The sequence below is a fragment of the Mesocricetus auratus genome, unplaced genomic scaffold (genome assembly GCF_017639785.1).
Source record: "Mesocricetus auratus isolate SY011 unplaced genomic scaffold, BCM_Maur_2.0 Super-Scaffold_100004, whole genome shotgun sequence".
In the NCBI taxonomy this organism is placed as follows: Eukaryota; Metazoa; Chordata; class Mammalia; order Rodentia; family Cricetidae; genus Mesocricetus; species Mesocricetus auratus.
Genome location: NW_024429189.1, coordinates 106,020,169 through 106,044,169, shown reverse-complemented (window position 1 = coordinate 106,044,169; position 24,001 = coordinate 106,020,169). Strand labels below are relative to the sequence as shown.

At 41.9% G+C, this 24,001-nt stretch overlaps 1 protein-coding gene across 2 annotated transcripts in view; it reads right to left on the bottom strand.

Annotated features, from left to right (window-relative positions):
* The window catches only part of Ism1 (isthmin 1), an 80,391-nt gene extending 59,616 nt beyond the window's left edge, over positions 1 to 20,775 (bottom strand). The window contains exon 1 of one of the 2 annotated variants that reach the window (XM_021226384.2): positions 20,587 to 20,775. In XM_021226384.2, coding sequence (XP_021082043.1) covers positions 20,587 to 20,724 — 138 coding nt within the window. In that variant the 5' untranslated portion in view covers positions 20,725 to 20,775. The remainder of the gene's footprint in view (positions 1 to 20,586) is intronic. The other variant, XM_005068696.4, reaches the window with a different exon arrangement.
* Between the last annotated feature and the right edge of the window lie 3,226 nt (positions 20,776 to 24,001).

Below are 24,001 nucleotides of genomic sequence, written 5' to 3'. Positions count from 1 at the left end.
TCAGTAGCAACCCTTTGCACACACATTTCTCTGACTTCCTCTTTGTTGTGACAGCAGCATGGGGAAGGTTATGGGAACCTTCTCCTTAAAACATACTCCACTCCTGGTTCCTTAAAACATACTCCTCACGATTCTTTGAATCCACCCACCATTTTGGCCACGGCACTTCAGTCTCAATTCCTGGTCCAACTAAACATGTCCTTCCTCATCATCTTTACTGAGACATGCCATTGACATCTCATACTCTAAGCGCTCAATATGAATCTATCCTCTGGAGTTCAGTCATCTGTACACCCTTCTGCATCTGTCCTAGTACTGTGTCTTGACATCTCATACTCTAAGCGCTCAATATGAATCCATCCTCTGAAGTTCAGTCATCTGTACACCCTTCTGCATCTGTCCTAGTACTGTGTCTTGACATCTCATACTCTAAGCGTTCAATATGAATCCATCCTCTGAAGTTCAGTCATCTGTACACCCTTCTGCATCTGTCCTAGTACTGTGTCTCATGGCTCTCTACTGCTCTCCACTATGCTTCATCTAGGAACTGGGTTTATAAAACTTTCTACTATGTTTCTGCCTTTTGTTTCCATTCTCTACAATAATAGCCAGAGCCATCATCCAAAATCCCTTCAAGTGACTTTGTCCTTGTCAACCTCAGAACAATGGTCATGCATTTTCCTACAAGTTGATTTACTACATTTTTTTCTTGCAAATTTTTCTTCAGTCTCTTTTCCATGTCTCAGCCAAGCAAAAATTCTTCCCTCTGAAGGCTCTTGTGCTTCTGAGTTTATCTGCCTGAGTTACATTCCTTATCCATACTTCATTCCTACATTTCTTATTCCTGAGCTCAGGATTTACCTGTCACTTTGCAAGTGAGTACTTCTTGGTTGTCCTCTTTTAGTAGCTACCTCCTGGTTATGTCCTATATGTATTTCCCATGGCTGTCCTAATGAGCATCACAATCTATGATGACTTTCAATATGAATTTTTCTTAATCTCCTCCTTTTAGAACATAAATTATTTTCTCTCTTGAGTTTTTAACGTTAGTTAGAATGTTCATAATATCAATTTGATAAGCCCAATGATGTGCAAATTCAATTGTAAGATGGTTGGGCAATGCCCTATACTTATATACACATTCTTTCATTTACCTGACTAGTACTCTGAAAGAAAAGAGAATTCTTGCTCAATCAGTGACCTCTCAGGTTCTGCAATAATGGAACATCATCTGCAATGTCACAGAATACAGGCCCCTTAGAAGTATGCATACTGAGATTCCCTTCATCTAAGAGGCCAGTGAGCTGTTCAGAAATGTGGCTTATATAAGCCAATTTGCTTAGGATTTAGTTAACCCAGAATATGATGCTGGCTGTATGCAAAATGATTGGTATGGTCTTGGCCAAATTATTTTATTTCCTCAGGTTCTGGACTCTTCATCAAGCATATTGGATGGTATTATTGTCACTGTAACATGATACCATAAACCACCTACGATTTTCTTAATCTAATCAAGTTGACAGTCAAGATTAACTATCATAAATGTTAAGATTTGGAAAAAATACTTTAGATTCTTCACTAATGAAAGGCAAATATGGAACTTTCTTCACATCAATTTGGTGAGTATCTGTGACCTGTCTTTTAAACAGTGTGCTTCATACCGGTAGTAGTAGGTTCAGATGAAGGCTTGATTCAGCGCAGTGAGTAGAATGGTTAGTACCCCTGCCATAAATGAATAAGAGTATCTGTCATGTGTCCACATACCCTCAAAGGCATTTCACTTAAACACTTGGGTCCAGAAATCAGACCTTTCTAGGGCCACACCCACTGTAACTTTCCCACTAGTAACCACCTCATGGTGAAATACCCAAAGAAAAGTTTGCTTTAGATCTCATGTGTGGTGGGCTGCAGATGGCCTCCTGATGTCACTCCAGCCTGAATGCCTAGGGTTTTGTGAGTATTGAGTTTTTCTTTTAAAGGGAGCCTGTGTAGCCAACAGACGTTCTTCCCATCTGGATAGGCTCCACCAGACTGGCAGATTGCCATGGCATTTCTATTTACACCACATTCTAAGTGGCACGAAAAACGCCAACCCAAAGGAACAACAGACACATCCAGGAGCCCTTAAAGTAAAGTAAATTGCGTTAATGGTTTGAGCAGTCTTGGAGTAACCACTCAGAGTCCCGGAGAAAAGATGCAGCCTCATAATTAGAGGGTAGCTCTTTGAAGCAGTGACTCCATGCTTTTGTTTTCCCTCAGATCACACCAGGAAGGTGGCATTCCTGTTCCTCTTGGCTCCACAGCACACAGTTCCATCCTTATTGACTGTATCAATCTGTAATCAAATCTGCTAGATCTGGTCTAACCCAATTCCCTTCTTTCCTTCCTGTCTTACCATTTATGTGCAAAATTAGAGCTGAGGAGTTGATGTCCATTTTTGGATTGACTCAGACTCTAGAAGGGCCACTAGATGAGATTCAGGGTTGTGGGATTATGGAGATAGAATCTAAAGCAGTAAAACCATCTTCCACAGGTACCTTATGCAGAATATGACCCATTATTTCCACTTACTGCTCGGAGAGTAGTTTTTGCTTGAGGTCCTACTGCTCACCAAAGATTGTGTGGGTTTTTATGGTTACTCTGCATATTTATTTCATAGATTTTTTTTGAACTGAGTTCTTTGTCTCCCTCAAAATCACAGCAGGGGACTGCAAGTACATTTTCTTGAATGGACCAAAGAGGAGAGAAGAAAAACAAGGATCTATTCAGCAGCCTGCTTCCAACCAAGTGAACTAGTTGTACAGTATGGGACCCCCCAGGAGTGATGAGTTCTAAAGTAGGCGACTTACTTGCTCATTTTTTGTGACACATTTTTTTCTGTAGCCCAGGCTGTATTCAGACTCATTATATAGCCACCACTGTCCTTGAACTCCTGATTCTCCAGCCTCCACTCCTCATGTGTACCAACACACTCAGCGACTTAGCTGCTATAGAGAATGCTTTATGTGCTATGGGCTCAACACTTCTGCAGTAAGTAATTATCTTTGAAAGGATTATTCTGATTTATTTAATTTGAGAAGGCTGGTGATTCTAGATGCCTCTTTTCCCACAATCTAGTTCATATTTAATATTAAACCAAATACAACCTTTATAAGTAGTTTTTCTTTTTCTCTCATAGACAATTAGTAGCAATCTTTACTTTTAGTAGGTGTGAAACAATCCATTCATTTCTAATCCTGTCCCAGTGTCTGAAAATGCTAATAATGCCGAAAGTTTTTCACACCAGGGTTATGAGTAGTGATGGCTATCAGGGGACATCATATAATGGACATGGGAGTTTAGTTTGTTCTGCTGAAAAGCAGCTCTTAATAAGCTAATGTGTAGTAGGAGAGAAACTTGCCATTTGGTCCAATTTCAGTATGGTGGCACTCTGGAGTAAATAATCCTGTTTCATTCCCAAGATCTTATAGAGCCTAAGGAAATGATGGGGGCATAAATATAAGTCAATTAGTTCAAAAGAGCTCCTATGTCAAATAGAAGGCACTTGGGCCAATGTCTGGAGTTCAGTAGGTTTGGGAGTATGTAACCACAGTGATATTTATTAAATGGAATGCCCATCTCACGGAATTCTCAAAGGTATTTTTTATTGTCTGAAGTTATTGCTTCTTTTTATTGTACACAATGTCCTATAAAGAAGATATATGTCCACAATTGAGCTTTCAAAGAGGACTATGGGGCCAGCTTCATTTAAAGGGAATGAAGTTAAGCAGTAAATTTGCTGGTCACTCTTTTCATAAGAACAGTATCTTTGTCAGCAGTTGGTCTTTGATGTTCTAACAATAGCAATGGGCCTTGAAGGCAGAGGAGCACCCCCATAACACACAAACTAGTCTACATTCATCAAAATGTAGAGACCCCAGCTTGCAGGACGGCATACAACAGGGAATGCAGAGACTGGGTCAGTCTCTATACTTTTTTCCCTGCTTGCTGCTTTCTTGACAATATTTTCACCTGAGTATGATATTCACATGGTATTGCACAAACATAGCTCAGCAAAATTCATGGACAGAGGCCACTTTTGTAACCAGCATTCACATCAACAGAGAGAATACAATCAGTACTCAGAGGGAGCGGCCATCCTAGGCACTTTCTTGACAAGGGTAACCTCTGTCCTCCTTCCACCCGTGTCCTCCCTTCCACCTTTATACACTCATTTGTCATGGTTTCGATATTGATATAGATAGGACTATATAGCTGATAGTGTTTTGTGATAGGTTTCTTTCACACAGCACTGTACCAATAAACCTACACTCTGGGTGCAGCTATTATTCATTCATTCTAAGCATGTGCTCTATTGCTTTCTTATTCATTCTACTATTCATGACATTTGGGTTAGCTTGAGGTTGAGATGAGTTTAATAATGTTTTGACTATTCTTTCCCCAGTCTTTAAGTGTGCTGACTGTGAATATCTCATCAGGATAGAGTTGATGGGGCAGTGGTATATAGAGATTTTGTTTTCAGTTAGTCGTTTTGGAAAAACCATTTCCCACAATTTTTATATCAGTCTACACTTCCACTAGACCATTGGGTTGCTCAACATTATTACCAACACTTAGTACCTACAAGGATTATTTTCTTCATTTTACCATTCCAGTGGGATAGTGTAGTCATTTTACATTTTCACATGCCTTTATGTGTTGGTTTTTTTTTGAGGGGGTGAGTTGTTGTTGGGGGGTGTCATTCTACGGTAGAGTGCTTGTCTAGTATGTGCATGGCCTTAGGGTCAATCTCCAGCAGCACAAAATAGAAGTCTTTTTTTCCTTTTTACCGTACTTTAGTCAGCGTTGAATTCTGTAATTGCTACCAAATTAATGAATTATGTAGGAAACTTGAATGAGATTGGTTACAAATTCATAGTTGAGTCACAAAGAAAGAACTGCTAGTGTGTAATGGAAGTCAATAAGTTGTTCTTGATGAATGAGAGATGGTCCATTGAGAAGAAAACAAAATAAACATCAGAGGTACATGGGAGTTAAAGACAGAGAAAAAATTGCAGAAAAGGATCTGGAATCAGAGTGGCCCACAATTTGCTCAAGCTAGAAGTATATACAAAAAAGAAAGAATGACAAAACCGGTGGGTAGGGAGAACTATCTAAAATCTTGGTCACTTGCTCCCAAAAAGACCATGAGAAGGTGAACTTGTGACACACAGAAGAAAAGGAGGAAACACATCAAGGCCAACAGCAATGCCCACCATGGTGTGAGTGCTCTGCGTTAGCTTTCATATCACCATTATTACCACCATCGGCTTCAAAAGTGAAGTTTACAGATTAATAGAGTTGCATTTCCCCACCAGATCACCTGCTTCCTAATGAGAAAATGAAGTTCAGAGACTTGATGTGGTTTGTTCAAGGTCACATAATTCTCAGTGACCACCTATATACTCTAAAACTTTATTATGTGACATGAAAGTCATTACAACATTATACATTCCCAGGGATGTAGCTATTTTGTTCAGTTTCACTGAATGGGATACAGAGGCAAGAGCTTTTGCTTAAGGTATATTTTTAAGAACCAGAACCAGAATCAGCCACTCTTTGGCCCCTCTGTGGGACCCTGTGATTTGATTTGGTTGATGGAATGTTAATAGGTTTAGCCCAAGCAAGGGGCTAAATTGTGTTCCACACACATGGCTACTTTTTGCCTTTCTGCACATTCTTATCACCATGAGATAAAAATTTAGCAGGAAGACGTCTGTGCCCAGAGAAGTGGAAGACTCATGGAGCAAATGCAAAGCTGCGCCAGGATTTGTTTGGGTGCTTGCCCAGGTCTGAAAAGTTCAGACACATGCTAATTGTTGTAGGCTACTGAGCTTTATGTGCAATTAATCCTGTAACATTGTTAGGGAGTAGCTGAATAATATAGATTCCATACTACCTGCTTTCTGGGTGTTTGGAAACACACCTCTGGGCTAGTGAACACTTCTTGAATTGTTCTAATATGCATCTTTGCCAGAAGATGAGCCCATGTTAACATTTCCTCAGTCTGTTTTTTGAGATTGTCTTTCTTTAAATTCTTATTATTTCTGTTTCCTGAAAGTTAAAGCATCATAGTAATTCATCTGGCTGACAATTCTTTCTGAGCTCACAACTCATACTGGACTTTAAGTCACAACTCAATTGAGAGAGAAAACATTTCCCTGGTTTTCTCAATTTGTTGTCTGAAAGGAAATGGGTAGGTTAATGAGGAAGGCACTTTGAACAGCACCAAGCACATATGAAGCTTGGCCACATTTCTAATCTGTTTTCTGGTCCAGTACCCACCTTTTATTCCTCATCCTCACTCTACAGTGATCACTATATCACTCATTATGTCACCTGGGTAATAGTCATAAGGGATTTTGTACTTTGGTTGTCCTGAAAGGAAAGGAAAATCTCTTCCCAAGGTTCAGGATTTTCTTTTCTCCTGCAGATTCTTACAATATATTGGAAGGCAAATACTGATATTTTAATTGAGGAAAATATCTTCCTGTAATTCAACTTCCAAACTCTGTGAAGTTCTTCAAAGGTGCCACAGGGTTTTTGTGGATCCTAAGCACATCATGCAAGCGCATTAAAAATACTTCCAAGATTTCTTCTTCTTTTTTTTTTTTTTTTTGGTTTTTCGAGACAGGGTTTCTCTGTATTGTTTTGGAGGCTATCGGTCCAGCCCAGCCTCGAACTCACAGAGATCTGCCTGCCTCTGCCTCCCGAGTGCTGGGATTAAAGGCGTGCGCCACCACCGCCCGGCCCAAGATTTCTTTATAAGTTAAACATGCAGCATCCATATGACCCAGCCATTTTTCTCTTAAATATACACCCAACGAACGCATTAACATTCTGTAGATGGAGCCATTCAATGGAATACTAATTAACAGTAAAAAGGATAATTGCCAAATTCATTATGTGAGTAAAGAAGCCATATCATGTATATGAATATACTAACAAAGAATCAAGGAAATACAAAATGAATCTATAATGATAGAAGGCCAGTCAGTGCCTAGAACTTTTTAGATATTGCAAAGGGGGCACAAGGAAATGTCTAGGAATTTATTACCTTAATGATGGTGATGTTTCACAGTTGTCTGCATTGTCAAAATAGTCATGTTAAATATATTCAGTTAATCACTTATCAATTATGTCTCAAAAGGCTGTATTTTAGAAAGTAATAAAATGACTACTTGCCTTCTTTTCATTGTCCATCTCCAAAGGTAACTTTGAGATCAAGTATGGAGTGTGGGTGCATGTGTGTGTTTGTGTGTGTATCATTCGTAAGTATTTTGTTTGGATGCTGTTGAAGTTAACGCTTGGTGTGAGAATGACATTATTTCAAGATTCCTGCATCCTTCGTGTACATTCTAGCCATACCTCGTTGTTTGAAAATAGATATATAGTGTACAGCAGGAAATGGATGGCCTATTGCCATCTATGTCTATATTCTTTTTTCTTATTTTCCAGTTCACTGCCATTGAATACCTAGAGATTGGATTGCTCTAGATTGTAAGCCCAACAGCTCAGGGACCCAGACTTGAAGTTGTAAGTTCAGTTTTAGGGGTCCTGCTCCAGTGTATTTTCCAGGAAGGACAAGAAGGCGGCTCTCACACAGAGGGATGCTAGTCACAGACAGCACTTTATGCAAGATGATTTGCTTTTCTAAGATGGGCAAAGGTCAATGTCAACAGGAAGAAGGAGTCATTAACCCTCTGTTTTCACTTCTGCTAAGTTTACAGAAATAACTTTCCAGTGACACCTGCTAGTCTATGTTTGGGGAGTTGGTATTATTTATCAAGGCATCCTGCTCTGCCTTCTCAGGCATTAGATGACAACCACACAGAATTCTGAGGAGTTCCTGTCTCATTTATCCTCTCATTTAAAGTGGTAAATGACTGCAGGGGTTAATTTTCAAGGGAAAATGGGCCACCAGGAATTTGTAGTTTTTACCTGATTAATTTTCCTATCTGTATGAGACACTGGATACTGTTACTGCCCATAGCACAGCCCTTTCTGAGTCTTACAATCTTTATTACTGTAGCTGACAATAACCAGAGGTGTCTCATGGAAGCTCTGCTTTGTCTTCCCTGTTGTGTTCTACTCTGGGGCTATCTAGACAGGAAGCCACCCCAGTGACTAATATTTAAGTGAATAATGCATCATTTAGTTTTAGGTCTTCCAAAAACAAACACGAGATACTTCCCAGATAAGACTCCCAGAATTCCTAGAAGAGAAGGAGTAGGTGGGAAGGGAAGGGAAGGTGCATAAGAGCTCGTTTTTGGGAAAGTAGCTAGCATAGACAGTGATGCTCAGCACTAAGAGGAACGCAGGACATTAACGTGTTTGCTTAATTGGCACCGTGCTTGTTCTTGCTTCTTGACGAATAGCACAGAAGACAGTAAGTTGTTTTTCTCTCTTACTTTTTTATTTTATGCACCTGAGTGTTTTACCTGTGTGTATGTATGTGCACCACACAGGGGTCTGGTGCCCTTGGAAGCCAGAGAGGGTGTCAGATTCCTTAGAACTGAAGTTACAAATGGTTAGGACCTGCTATGTGGGTGCTGGGAACCAAACCTAGGTCCTCTGCAAAAGCAGCAAGTGCTGTTAGCTGCTGAACCATATTGCCACCCCAGAAGACAATTTTATATATTTCATGTCCACAGCTTTGTTTGAACTTCATATATAAGGCTTTAAAAGATGCAAAACGAGACTTTTTTTATCCCTCAACAACATACTCCTTTGTCATTGCTTTGAACTAGTGGCATTTAATACAAGATTAACCAGACACTCCTATCTTAGCCACTAAATAATCTGTTTTGGGGCAAAGGACAGGGAGTGTGATGCTTATTCTTGGTTGTCAACTTGACTACATCTGAAATTAACTAAAAACCCAAGTTGCTGGGCACACCTCTGAGTAATTTTTAAATACTGGGGTCATTTGAGATAGGATTTATTATATGTATCTATATAACATGTATATGTATATATAATATATATGTTCCTGTAAAGCAGTGGCTTTCAACCTTCCTAATGCTGCAATCCTTTAATACAGTTCCTCATGTTTGGTGATCCCCAGACCATAAAATTAATTTTTGTTGCTACCTTATAACTATAGGATTTTACTGTTACGAATAGCAATCTAAATGGACTTAGGTGACTCCTGTCAAAGGTCTGACCTCCCACCCCAAAAGGGGTCGCAATTCACATGCTGAGAACTGCTTGCTGCAGTAGAGAATCCTGACTAATACAGATAGAGAGGCTTTCTTTACTATCATTGAAGACAGGGACGTCATCGCCACCAATCCAAGTTGCAAGAGTGATCGTAGATGCTGAGACGAAAAATTGAACCAAAGAAAGCACTAAAATATAAAACAACCTAAAATGTGCTAAAGAAACAGATAACTGAAATTGGAGCAGAAAGAGGACTGATACGTAATAATCTTCAAACCTGTGCACAACATTTCTTGGAAAGAGAGCAGACACCTACTCATAAACACTGGAGAGATTAAAAAGTGAATATGGAATTACATTGTAGCTCAAAGGACCTGAAGGCATATCAAAGTAAAAGTGTTCTGAAAACGAGGTTTGACAATATTTGAATGTGGGGGGTATAATTATGTTCTAAGATCCATAAATATATTCATTTAAACTAATATTACATAAAATTACAATACTGAGTTGGGGAAATGTTCTGCCCAGTTATTTCATTTCACATTATTGGCTAGGTGCTGTAGAAATCAACTTCAAACCCTTCTTTGCAAGTGCTTCCATAAGAGAGTTACAGAAAACCAAAAAAGAAAGAGTGACTTTGACCTTCACTTTTACTATTCTTCCAGAATAAATATTTTTTATTATTTTAATTTTAAATAGCTTGTTTTACATGTCAGTCCCAGTTCCCTCTCTCTCCCCTCCTCCTGCACCCCCCACCATCCCCCCGTCCTCCCACCCTATTGCCAATTCCTTCCATATAGGGGATATCTAGAGTCTGTCATTTCACTCAGGGTAGGGTTCAGGCACTCCCCTAAGAGTCCAGGCTGAGAGAGCATCCCTCTTTGTGTTATGGACACACGATGTCTCCACACACAGAGCATAATGGATAAGTCAGGGAAATTAGCTTGCCCACCTGTGATGATTACCTTTCTTTATCATTTGCTTGGATTTAGGACCAGCTAGGAAATACACCTCTCAGCATGTCTGAGAAGGTATTTACAAAGCAGTGTAGCCTAAGGTAATAGAACGGCCTTGAATGTACATAGCACCATTATATGGTTGGAGTCTTGGTCTAGAAAAAAAAATGATAAGATGAGAATCGGCTCCTGTGTGCTTCCTGGTTGTGGATATTTTGTGACCAGCCATCTCAAGCTCTTGCAGCCATGACTTCTATTACAGACTAGACCCTTAAAGTGTGAGTAAAAGAAACCCTCCACATGAGCAGGACAAGAGATACCATAATAGATGGAGTCATTATAGGTCTGAGGAGAGATCTGGCCCTAGTGAGATTTCCAGAGATCTACAAGGATGATACCAACTGGCAAACTAAGCAATAGTGGAGAGACTACCTTAAATGCCCCTCCCTGATAATGAGATTGATGACTACCTTATATGTTATCCAAGAACCTTCATTCAGTGACTGATGTAAGCAGAGGCAGGCACCCACAGCTAAACACCAAACTGAACTCTTGGAATCCAGTGACAGAGAGGGAGGACTGATGAGCAAAGGGGTCAAGACTGGGCTGGTTTAACCCACAGAAACAGCTGACATAACAAGGGGGGAGCTCTTGGACCCCAGACTGATGGCTAGGAGGCCAGCATGGGACTGATACGGACACCCTATTTATCCTTGGCATACAAATGGACTTTGGATGCCCATCGCACAATGAGGGATGTTCTCTCAGTCTGGACTCTTGTGGGGAGGGCCTACGTCCTGTCTGAACGAAATGACAGACTCTGGAGATTCCCATGAAGGGCCTCACCCTCCCTGGAGAATGGAGTGGGGATTGGGTGGAGGACTAGGGGAGTAGGTGGGGGGGGGAGGAGGGGAGAGAGAGGAGCTGGGATTGACATGTGAAGCAAGCTTTTTTCAATTTAAATAAAAAAAACTTAAAAAAGAAACTCTCCACTCTTTTTTTCTTCTTTTGTTTTGTTTTGTTTTGTTTTGGTTTTACGAGACAGGGTTTCTCTGTATTGTTTTGGAGGCTGTCGGTCTAGCCTGGCCTCGAACTCACAGAGATCTGCCTGCCTCTGCCTCCTGAGTGCTGGGATTAAAGGCGTGCGCCACCACCGCCCGGTGAAACTCTCCACTCTTTAAGTAGCTTTTGTCTAGTATTTTTTCAAGTGATGAAAAAGTGCTATGCCATCTCCTTGAAAATGCATATCTTTTATAAAAATGTTTTCTAATAAAAACATGAAAAACAATATTTGAATGACACAAAGGAAGATGTTTTGGGGTTCATTTGGAGGTTTGACACCCCAGATGTAATCTTCTCTAATAATAGACAATTCTCAGGACATTCTTCTAACACAAAGGTCAATATACATTTTAGATCATGGCTGAGAGGAAAGGATTAAGAGCTTGCATAAAGAGCAGATCTTTTGTCCCCCCAAAATAAAAGAAATAAAATTATAGTGTTTCAGTTCAACATGAACAACCAAGCATCTGTGTTCACCTCATTTCCTCTTTAAATTATAATGAGATGTCATAAGAAATAGAAAAATCACCTAGGACGGGAGACAGGCTTCTAATAGACATAGTACAATGACAATCAATCAAAAGTGAGATACTTCAGGGTTGAGTATGTAGAAGTATAGTCTTCAGAAAACTTTGTTCTTGAGAAAAAATTATTGAATAATATCGAGAACAATTTAATTTTAGTTACTAGATATCTACTTACAAGAAATGAAAACATTTATTTATAAAAGGATCTATGGTAGTAACATGATCTTACCTACACTATATAAAGATTTGGAAACTCTCCAAGCATCCATTGATGGGGAGTGGATAAAAAAATCATGGAATAGCTACATGATGGAAATCACTCAGTATTAAAGAAGGGAAATCTACTGATACATTTTTTTCAAAGAATATCAAAATAGTACATTAAGTGAAACATATCAAATACATAGAAAAATGTATACAGTACAATTCTATGTGTGTGAGCAGTGGGACAGGCAAAGTTAATCTGTACTGGTGGACAGTCACTTGAAAGCCTTCAAGGGTGATGGGAATGCTATGTTTGATAGCAACTATATGGCGACATACAGCTACCAAAAATGCAATTGAACCCTTGGAGTTCGTCTGTAGGAGTGAACCCCACAAAGCTATCTGCCCAACAGGGCGGGGTCAAGGTAGAGATAAAAGGAAGTGAAAGGAAAAGGGGCTTCCCTTTTTCTCCTGGAAGCCAGCCATGCTTCTAACTCCTGGTCTGTGCGACTCTCTCTCTCTCTCTCTCTCTGGTAAATAAATATATTGTTTTCCCTATATAGCTTCGAGTATCGTTATATTCGTCCACTTTATTGCATGTAAATCACACATTGTTTTAAAGGCTTTTTTTAGGGAAAAAGGAGAAGGGGGGAGGGGAAAACAATGGGAAAGAAAGAAAAATGAGAAAAAAGGAAATGGAGAAGTGGGAGAGGATGAAGTAAGATGAGAAGGGGCTGTAGACTTTGGGGAGAGCCCAAGGACTAGAGGGAAAACACTGCTTCCTTCAGTCTTGGCGTTCAGAGTGTCTGGAGGTAACGTATTCACCTGACATTCACTATGGCAGCTCAGGTATGAGCAGCTACTGGGTAAATCACCTAAGAAGATGCAGCCAGGATGCAAAGTATGTTCTCAAAACAAAGGTTAGAGCATGGAAGGGAAAAGAGACACTGAAGACAGATCTTGAAATCTTAATATTAGCTTCACACTTGGATAAGAGTCCCAGAAGAACCATATATGGATAATAAACAAAATGTTACTGAGCAGAGTACAAGCTTGGGGCTTCACATGAAAAGGGTGTATACACAATATGCTGAAAATAACTCAGCCAATCCCTGATTCTAAAGAACAACCTGATAAAATTTATGAATATCATGAGTAAAGAGGAAAATCTTAAAAGCTTCAAATTTATTTTTAGTAGATCAAGGGTCCCTTACAGTGCTAGATCACTTGCCTAGCATGTTTCAAAAGCCAAATGCTAAGAAATGCTATTAAACTTTCCCATGAAACATAAAATAGCATAATAAAGTGAATAACATCTTCAAAATTCCAAGAGTAAACAGTGTAACTCAGCCAGCTGCCAAATTGGCATTACATATAAGAACCAAATAAAGGTGTCTGAAAATGTAAGTTGTTGGAGACTTTTGTAGTTGATAAGCTGTTTATAAAAACACTTCCTAAAGAATGTATTCAGCAACATAAAAAATGAAAATATGAGGTCTATGAAGCAGCAGAGAAAGAATTAAAGACATTTTGACATTAAAGCAAAGTAATTCTTGAGAACATAATAAAACTGGTAACAATGGATCACCAGGTGTAATAAAAAGCAAAAGGAAAAGGAAAAAATGGAAAATCCAATACTACAAGTTCAGAAAATATAATTAAAAAATCTAGAGACAACCTACAGATAAGACAGGAAAGGAATCAGAATCCTGTCTTGTAGGGGATGTAAGTCACAAGTACTGACTTATTTTTAGCATTGATAGGCACATGTGAGCAAAAGTACGTTTTTTAAAAAAGATTTTTAAAGTAATAGAAATAGGACACATTACTTCCATAATTTGAGGGAAAGCTGACAAAATAAATCAGAGGTTTCAGTCAAGGAGATAGCAATCTTAAGAGGATTTTAAGTGTATTCTAACATTATTTTACTTGACATTCAATTTTTATTATTTAAAGTGCTAGTGAAAAAAAAGAAAGAAAATTGAATCCTTGCCGTGAGTGTGTAAGGATACTACTGAAGTGCAATGCCAGCTTTCATTTGTACACAAAGGGCAAACTAACACTTGAAAGCAAGTATTGCTATGTGTTGTTTTTCTCAGTTCTAGAACAAAACTAATGAACATAACAAAAACTAATACCTATTCTCAAAAGCATTCAAACCTAGAAAATAATCTATAAAAATGTTAAAAAAACCCCATTTTAAAAATGTTCCTGTTTGTTTCCTAAAAGGAGAGAGAAAGAAGTCACAGAATTGGATGAGTGGGGAGGTGGGAAGAATATGGGAGGGGAAACCATGGTCAGAATATATTGTATGAAAAAATCATTTTCAACTAAAAAACCAACTTTGATAAAAACAAACTTAAAACCTTTCTCAAGAAACAGACACCTCTGTTTATCCTAGATGGAAGAGGTAAAAGCAGTAAGACATTTAAAATAATTCTCAATAAAATTGTAGTAATTTAAAGCAAACCAACTCTACCAGAGAGTCTGGGAAACAGGGAGGACCCTATGAGAGATATGCATGGTACCCCAGAGAAGTGGACTGGAAGTTTTGGGGGAGGTGAGAGGGAGTTGGGACAAAGAGAGGGGGAGAAGAAGAGGGGGGAGAAGGAAATGGGGGAGCAGGAATGTTGAGTTGGGGGAATAATAGAGGAGAGCAGGATGAGAGATACCATAATAGAAGGAGCCATTATAGGTTTGAAGAGAGATCTTGCACTAGTGAGATTTCCAGAGACCTACATGGATGACACCAACTGGCAATCTAAGCAATAGTGGAGTGACTACTTTAAAGGCCCTTTCCTGATAATGAGATTGATGACTACCTTATATGCTATCCTAGAGCCTTCCTTCACAGCTAAACACTCCTGGAACCCAGTTTCAGAGAGGGAGGAGTGATGAGCAAAGGGGTCAAGACTGGGCTGGTGAAACTCACAGCAACAGTTGATCTTAACAAGGGAGAGCTCATAGACCCCAGACTGATGGCTGAGAGGCCAGCATGGGACTGATCCAGACCCCCTGAATGTGGGTGTCAGTGAGGAGGCCTTGGCAATATATGGGGCCTAGGGTAGTAGATCAGTATTTATCCCTGGAGTACAAATAGACTATGGAAACCCATTCCACATGGAGGAATGCTCTCTTAGCCTGGACACATGGAGGAGGGCCTAGGCCCTGCCTGGGATGATAAGACAGACTTTGGAGATGCCCCAATGAAGGGCCTTAGCAGCTGGGGAGCAGAGGGGGAATGGAGTGAGGGGTTTGGGTGGGCTGGTGGGGGTAGGGAAGAGGGGAAGGAGAGGGAGCTGGGATTGACATGTGAAGCAAGCTTGTTTCTAATTTAAATAAAAAAACAGAAAAAACCTCACCAAACAATAAAATGTGTTCCTGTGTTCCCCCCAAAATAAGTAAATAAGTAAATAAATAAATAAATAAAATTTCAAGAATTGTTTTTAACATCAATTGATCGATGTGTGTGTGTGTGTGTGTGTGTGTGTGAGAGAGAGAGCATGTGTGAAAGTGTGTATCTGAATGTGACTGTACGTGTGTGTCTGTGAATTCACACACCACAGTGTACTTTTGGAGGTCAGAGAGCAAGTTATGGGGAGCTGGTTTTCATCTTCGAAAATATGAGTCCCTGAGGTAAACCAATATTCTCAGAGATCCTCTGGCTTGGTGGAAAAAGCCTTTACCTGCTGAGTTATGTCACTGACCCATATACTTGAAACAAAACAAGATATTAACCCTATTACAACATATATAACTACATAACACAAAACACAGCAATTTATGTATATGAATAGATGTGTGATAAAACAGACTTACATATGTGAAAAACCTAATATACGACAAAGTGGAGTATTTAACAAGTCTGACAAGACAACTGGTTATTCTCTTGGGCCAAAAAAAAAATAGTTGTATATTTAAAACCCAGGAACAACTTCAAAGTAGACTGCTGTTCTAGAACAGTTTAACTACAAACATATTTGAACAGAATATATTTTAAAGATTTTTATAAACTTTAAAAAAGGGTCATTAGAGAAAAGATTGGGAGTTGAATACATGTAAGCCAGTCAGCTACTAAATGGCCAAAAGTAGCATAAACAAAGCAGGTTGGCCAGAACATCTACAAAGCCCATAAAACAAAAGATTCATATTGTATTTGCAAGAATTCCTTCACAGGCACATGGGCCTTTGTAATGGAACCTGGTGGCTCCTCCCCGTTAGGGACAGAATCGATATCCTACCCCTGAGAATCAAAGCTGATCCCAAGAGGTAAAAGTTTGCTAAGGGGTCTTCCACCTGCTCTCATTTTCTTGCTGCTCTGGGCCTACCATGTGGAGATAAAGGTGAGAGGGTCTGTGGAGAAAACAGGTGGGCGATAATGAGCAACAACCACCAGACTTATGAATGAGGTCATTAACACTACCTCAGCCACATTATACCAACAGAGGGCTTAAATCTTGAATAATTTAAGGAGCAATGAGCAGAAGAACCTGCCCACATGTGCCCAGAGCTAGATGCTGCCCTACAAACTCATAAGCAAATAAAAGTATGACTGCATTAAAGCGACTAAATTGTGGAGTGGTTTGCTATGCAGCAGCAGGGAAGCGGAACAATTATCCATCACTTATAAAGGGTTCCAGTGATGAGAGAAATTGCTTGACTGTTAAGTGGGCATGCAAGCTGGGAAGCAAGAAACATAAATGCCTATTAACTTGAATCAAAGCTGGAGAAATCTTGTTGACAGACGGGGGGAGCAAGAGCTTGGACTCTATAGTCAGCCTGTCTCAGTCCAAGTCCTGGGCCTGCCCTTTCCCCACCCCAGCTGTGCAGCTTTGAGCAAGCTACTTCAATATCTTCTTCTGTCCACATCGTCATCTATGGGGTGGACACTGGTCCTTTTTTGCCGGTTCACTTGCTTGGCTTTAGTTACCAGCAATCAAATGTAGTCTAAAAATGCTAAATGGATGATTTCTGAAATGGCTAATCTGTAAGTTTTAAATGGCACACTGTGATGAAATCTTATCTTCTTGAAAGTTTTTGTTCTTTATCATAGTGTGTGTATGTAGAGGAGAAACAGTGTTTGCATGGTTCCATACTATCTGGGGTTTGCGGCGTTCACCAAGGTCTCAGAATGAATTAACCAAGCATAAGGAGATGAGTGTGAACCCCCTGGAGTTCCTGTGAGGAGCTTCACTTAATAGTGGCTTTTCTTCTAATGCTGTATGGCCCAGATAAAGCAGGGTATACATGAAGCTATGCTGTTTTATTGAAGGCAACAGGCGAATAAAGAGGCAGCATGCTGGCTCGTAAAGATGACAGATCAAGAACAAAATCTTTTCATTGAAGTTCAAGGTTCGGTTTCCTTTCATGCTATTGTAAAAATAACCAATTTGGTATTTGATTAAACTTGCTTAAATCTCACTGCTTTAATGAGGTCGGGTTTTACTATGAAAAATCACTATTTTAAATTTGAGTGAGATTTACTAGAAGGAACATGAGAATTCCACTTAAAAAGGAGATAGCATTATTTTGATTATAATTGTTATTGTCTGTGAAGCCTATATTTTGAAATATTCTGTCTTCCAGACTACTTTTATTATATATAATTATTTTCTTATATCATTTAATTAAAGGCATATGAAAAAACGAATTAGAGTGTCTGATCAGTACAAGATAAAGTTATGCCAGCAGAACCTAAGATGTCAGTAAAAAGTCATAAAACTTGGCAGTTCCACAAATTTTTATACAGCTAGTGCTGACAACTGAGACTTTCTTACTGGATATTTTATGATCCACTAACCAACAGAGATATTATGTGCTCAAGACAGTTTATTGCTACTTCATAGCAGCATACCTGTAGCGATGGAACAGTCACAAAGGAAAAACAAAACAAAATCACCCCCCAATTCAATTTCCTAGAATTCCCTGGAACTACCAAAGAAATCTTGTTAATAATTCTTAAGTTTGTTTATGTATAGATATAACTACACACACACACACACACACACGTACTGGTAGTTGGCACAGGAAGACTATAAATGTGCATTTGAAAATTTAACTTGTTTAAAAGTTGTCCCTCTTTTGTAGGCAGTATCATGAGTTTACCAAAAACTGGAATATTGATATATAATTTGAAATACAACATACAAAATGTAAGGTATAAATCTTTACACTATAAAATAAGAAAAACAAATTAAGTTTTTTTTAGCTCTTCTGCTTTAGAGTGACCTCAATTTCCCCACTTGACAGTGGGATGGTGACATTACCTAGCTTCTGAGGTCCTTTTCTTTGAACTTAGAGAAGTTAATATATGTAAAGTGCTAGGGGCATGGCTTGTCATTTATAAGAGGCACTCAATAAGGTTTCAGCTTTTGTTAGTATTTTGAGTACTTTTATTGGATATCCTTGACCCATCCAAGTAACCAAATCTTAAATAAAGATGTGCTTCTTTTAAATTATTCAAAATACAGTACATTACCTATTTCATAATGTATGGGACCCACTGAGTTTCTGGATAAGGACTTTGGCAGCATAATCAAATGATTTAGATGGGGTTTAAGATTGGACTCAAAATGTCCAGAAAACAGGAAGAATCGAGCAGTTACAGTTTTGTCTTCAAATACACCTGCTGCTAGCAAATGCATTCTTTTACATCCTGCAGGAAGCAGACAAATATATTTTGCAGGTTCAGTTGGCTCTGTCCATTTGAATCATACTGCCTCGAGCCTAAGAAACAACTCTGGTCAGGAAGAATATAAAACTTTTATAAGAAGAAATTACAAAAAGCATAAAGTTACAAACTAAGCTGTTAAAGTCATCACGGGCCTGGTTAAGTGGGAGCTTTGGATGCTCACCGTAACTGAACACTGTAGTGAGATAAAGGAAAGCTACCGGATTAGCAGCTACTTAGGACCCCAGATATTCCTAGGAGCAGAACCCTTTCTAAATTTCCCATGTCTTCTGCCTTGGGGGTGGGGGGAGGCTGTTCTTCAGTAAAAGCCCTCTGAGAATCCCATCCAATTCCACCAGCTGCTTCTCTCATTAACTTACTGTTGGGGTGGAAAAGGCCAACCGGAGATTATTCTAATGATAGCCAGCACCTCATAAAGAAATCTGCCAAATGCACTTTTCCATAGAGCATCATTTTTACAGCTTTTCATGGGTCCGTGCGGAAAGAAAGCATTACATATAAAATACGATTTCCAGAAGTCTTGAAGATATTAAGAATTATTCCTTCAAGTGTTTGGCGTGGGGAAATATCTGTCACTGTACAGGTTTACACAAAGGGTAATATGAGAGGCTCCTAGAAAAATCAGAGTGTTTTTAGAAGGGTCCAAGAACATTTAAGTTTATGGTATATATTTTTGCAAGCCTGGCCTACATTTGTAAGGGTCATCTTGCTTTAGTCTGGCAGATAATATGCTTGGTATAATTAATCAACAGCCGGGAATGGGTGCATTCTAACAAGTTTCTTATTCTCCCTGTACCTCGATTTCATAATCTGCAAGGCAGAGAGATTGGCAATCTTGTAATGAGGATTATGATGAAATTAAATGAATTAAAGCCAGTAATTCTCTTAAAACAGTAGCACTGTAAATGCCTGCCATAGAACTGTTTAAATTCATGTTCCCCTCAACAACAGCTTATCTTTATTTTATTTTTTTTGCAAAAAGGCATAAAGATGTAAAAATATCAACATTGCAGAGCGAATAGTTAGTTTTAGTAGATTTGATTTCTTTGGAGACTGGGGAGTCCTGACTGTGCCTTGAAGAAATTCCCGGTTCACTTGTACTAGTTCTCCAGGTATGCACCTGTCATATCCCTCGAACCAAGAGAAGGGCGTTCCAGTGTCTTACATAGCAGAGAAGCCCATGTGGGCAACCTTTACTCAGCAAAATTCATCTGGCACCTCTGGCCCAATATATGCCCCCAGGTCTCGACCCTTCCCCTGTTTTGGAGCTGAAATGGATCAACGGAATCCTATTACTAAAGGGGCCTTTCAAAGGGGATGGTAACTGGGGAGACGTCTCTGCTATAAGTTTCAAAGTCTCAAGTAACTCCAGACCAAATCTCCGTAGGTGCCTTGACTATAACCTTTGCAAGGTATAAAGGAGCACAGAAGGTGAAGGAATCACACGGGCAAGGTTGGGAAGGTTGGGGTGTCTGGCTATACTCCAGAAATTGCGTCTTGACCTCTGACACTGTTTGCACACCACCCATCAGTCTTCTTTCTCCTAAATAGTTTGGAGATTTATTTCATACGGCCTCTTTGTGTAGTGTCGCCTCACCTCTAGCCTTCCTTGCCTCTAGCCATGTTAGTCTCAGAAAGCACCCAGAAGCAAAGAATCCTCCAGCCAGCCTGCACATCCCAAGCCTAACACCTCTTCCTGGTGCCTGGCCACTGACAGATCTGAGGAGTGCATGAGGTATTAGACCTTGCAGCAGACCTGGTCTCCACACATTACTTCCCCCACCCCCCACCCCGCCCCATCATCTAGCCCCGATGCTTCTGCCTTAGCAGAGTTGCCTAGGCACAAGCGCTCTTTGGCCGGACAGAGGACCCGCCTCCTGGCGTGTACCTTGCCTGCCACCCAGCCTCGCGCGACCACGCACGCCCCCTCCGGCGGCGCACTCACCTGCAGCTGAGATCCGCTGACGTTGCTGGGGGCCGCGTCTGGCCGGTCTGCCGCTCCAGATCCGCGCAGGACAGTGATGTGCAGCGTGAGCAGCAGTAGCCCCAGCAACAGGAGCAGTTCCGCGGCCAGGCGCACCATCCTCTTGAGTCGCGCGGCTTTAGGACCCCGCGCGGCGGGCGGCGGCAGCGGCGGCGGCGGCTGCGGCGGCGCCGGGGGGAGGAGGAGTCGGAGCCCCGGAGCCCGGCTGCGCTGCAGCCGCCTCGGCCCCCCTCCGGGGCCCCGCTCCCCGGGCCCGCAGAGCTGGCTCTGGGCTCGGCCGATCGCGCGGGACCCGGGGAGCAGGAGCAGCCGCCACTGCCGCCCCCACACCACAGCGGAGCCACCGCGGGGCCGGGGACGTCCAAGCCGGTGGCCGAGCAATCCCAGGCGCTGTCCGGCAGTGGCGGCGGTGGGGACGCGGGACTGTCCGAGACCCAAGCCAGGCCAGGGTCCACCCTGCGGCCAGGGAGTTGCGGGGGCGGCGGCGGGGCGGGCGCAGCCGAACCCCCGAGCGCACATGGGCGCCCCAGATGTGGCCGCGGTGCCGCAGCTGGAACGGGAGCCGCCTCCAGAGGAGCGCGGGGAAGAGGTGGAGGAGGAGAAGGAGGAGGAGGGCTTCAGGGGCAGCCCCGAGTTACCTCCACTTTCAGCTCCCCCGCCCCCGCTGCCCCGAGCCACTCACCCTCAGGGCCACCACCTTTCTCACTCCGAGCTCCTGGGGACCGCCAGTCTCGTAGCCCTGCACTCCCAGTCCCCGGATGGGCTGGCTCCTGGTCACCGAGGTTGTCACCGTTTGAGGATAACTCGGGGCGCCCCGCCGGCGCCTGTGTCCGCCTTCTCAGCTGTGCTAAGTGTGCACTGCGGAGGTCGCTGTGGCGGAGGGGCTAGCCCTCTAGTGCTTGGGGTTGCGGGCCAGTGGGGGAGAGCCTACTCCACCTGAGAAAAGTCTATGGGCAAAGTAGAGCCTGAGTTGTAGGAGTGGAGAACTGAGGGGCTAGACAAACCAGGTGTCTACAACGCCACTGTGCCTTGGCTTTGAGCCGGCGAGCTTGGGGGAGTGGCACAGTGTCTGTCCGTCCAGAAGGGTCTTGACACTAGCTGATGGGCTCTGGGATGGCTGATCCCTGGGTACCTCAGATCGCTCTCCCGCAGCGCCCTGAAGAGCCAGGAACCTTGGTGAGTTGAATTCAGTCCGCGCGTCTACTTAAGCGCGCAGGTGTCGCGTGGGAGGCTGCAAGGGACGCGGTGTGCGCGGTGGAGGCACTCGGAAGTCAGCGGGGCGCTGGGCAACTCTCAGCTTGGCAGACTCGAGTCTGGGGAACTCATCCCGGGGGCGCCGCGCCTGGAGGGGACTTGGGGGCTGCCGAAACGCAGCCACTGCAACTGCACCACCTCCTCATGACCGCGCTGCAGCCTCGGGCTCCTGCGAACGACTCATGCCTTGCAAGGGGTGCAGCTGACAAACGAAATGGCTCCGCGATGGACCAGGAGAACGCGTGATCCTCGCCTCCGATGCTAGAGTGAACTGAGTCTGGCCCAGCGTGGCGCTGGCTCCCGCCTTCCCGAAGTGGCTCCGAGTGGCAAGCGTTCTGTGAAGCTCGAGACTTTTATACTGTGTTCCCTCCGCCTCCTTCCTCCCCAGCGCCAGCCCAGCCCTTCCCTCCCGGTGAGCCCAGCCCTAGTCAAGCGTGAGCACACATTCCCATAGCCCTTGTCACACATTTCCATTCCTCATCCGGACCCTAGGCCCATAGGATAAATCCTTCAGAGTCTCCTTAGGTTAATGCAATTAAATAAATAAAACTTTTTTTTTAACCGGGGCGCCGCTCTTCTCTTTTCTATCTCTTTCCAAGACCGCTAGAAACGGATAGAAGGTTCTTAATTAAACTCCATTTAGAGCTTAAACCTTTACTTTGGAAACCTCAAGACAAATTCTTTCATCACTCCAAATGTTCCTTGGGTCGCTGTAGCATTTTGTAGAATTTAACTAGCTGTGGTTCAATGTTCAGTTTGCATCTGTTCGTATCCGGCTGTCTGCCTATTTGCTGGAAATATCTTTAAAATTCTAGCCAAACCCAGCAGCTCATTAACAAACTGGCAGCTATTTATAGAGTGCACGATGGTATCTTTCCTTTCCTTTTAGGAGTTGCCCCCTTCGGCCCCCCACCCGGGACAGAGTGCTTGCTGTCGACTGTTAGGCTGCCTGGCATCCCATTGCTATCTCCAGGCTCTAAAATACCAATAATTGTCAACCGGAGCGCTGAGGGAAGAAATTGAAACAATAAACCATGGTGGCTCAGATGGGAGATCAAAGGGGATCCTAGCAGCTTTGGAATCCCATAAGGATTCCCCTGTGTATTTTCTAATTAGAATCACTTAAGGGCAGTAGGCAACCGAATCAGCACACAGGTGGAATATATAAATTAAGATGCAAACTAGAATCCTGTAGCCATAGGTAGGGTAAGGATGGCTGCATTCCTGGCCTTTCCAGTGGTGCGGTGAACAAATGATTCCTGTTGCCAAAGGCAGACTGGTCTAGATTAGGGTGGAAGGGATGCTCTATTTTGTCATTTTTTTTCTCACAGTCTCTCCACAGCCTCAATTGCATTCCTCTTATCCAAAAATTACATTTTTTTCCTCCTAAGGAAAAATGACTCAAGGGAAAAAAAAACCACTTGGAAACTCTTGCAAGGAATGTGAGTTCTTATAAAATTATAGCTGGAGATTTAAAGATTAAAATTTGTTGTAAAATATAAATTGATTTGGGGTCAGAAGTCTTTATTAAATGTTGAACAAATGTGTGAATGAATGCTGCTAAAGTCCCTTCAATCTGGTAAGCACACACCAGTTGCATTCTCAAAACAAAGCTACCAGTAGCACCCTGCGTCTAAGGGCTTTGGGAAGCATTGGCTTTCACATGAAAAGAGAGCCATGTGTACAATGCACCAACAAACTGTGCTTCAAGCACATTTTGGAAATCATTCCAGTAACTGGCAAAAGTTTGAAAATAATCCTACATCCTTCAAAAATCTTCAAGGCCCTGGATTTATAATGTTATCACTGGTCTTACTACACTCAGGTAGAATGTGTCTGTTAGCCTGTCTTTAATCCCAGCCTACTTGGGTTAGGCCATCTTTGTGGAAGACCAATTTAGAGCCCACTCACCCCCAGGATACTGTTTCCATATTCTTAAGCCACAGGTAGAAGACATTTTCCAGTCATATTTGGATCTAAGTAGGAGTGTAGAGCCCTGTTACTTCTGAGGCTTCTTAGTGATTATGGATACACATTCTGCCTTCCCTTTTTGCCATGGCAGGTCTAAGAGAAAGGCAGAGACCTTATGTAAATTGTTGTTCAGAAGAGAGACATTGAACTA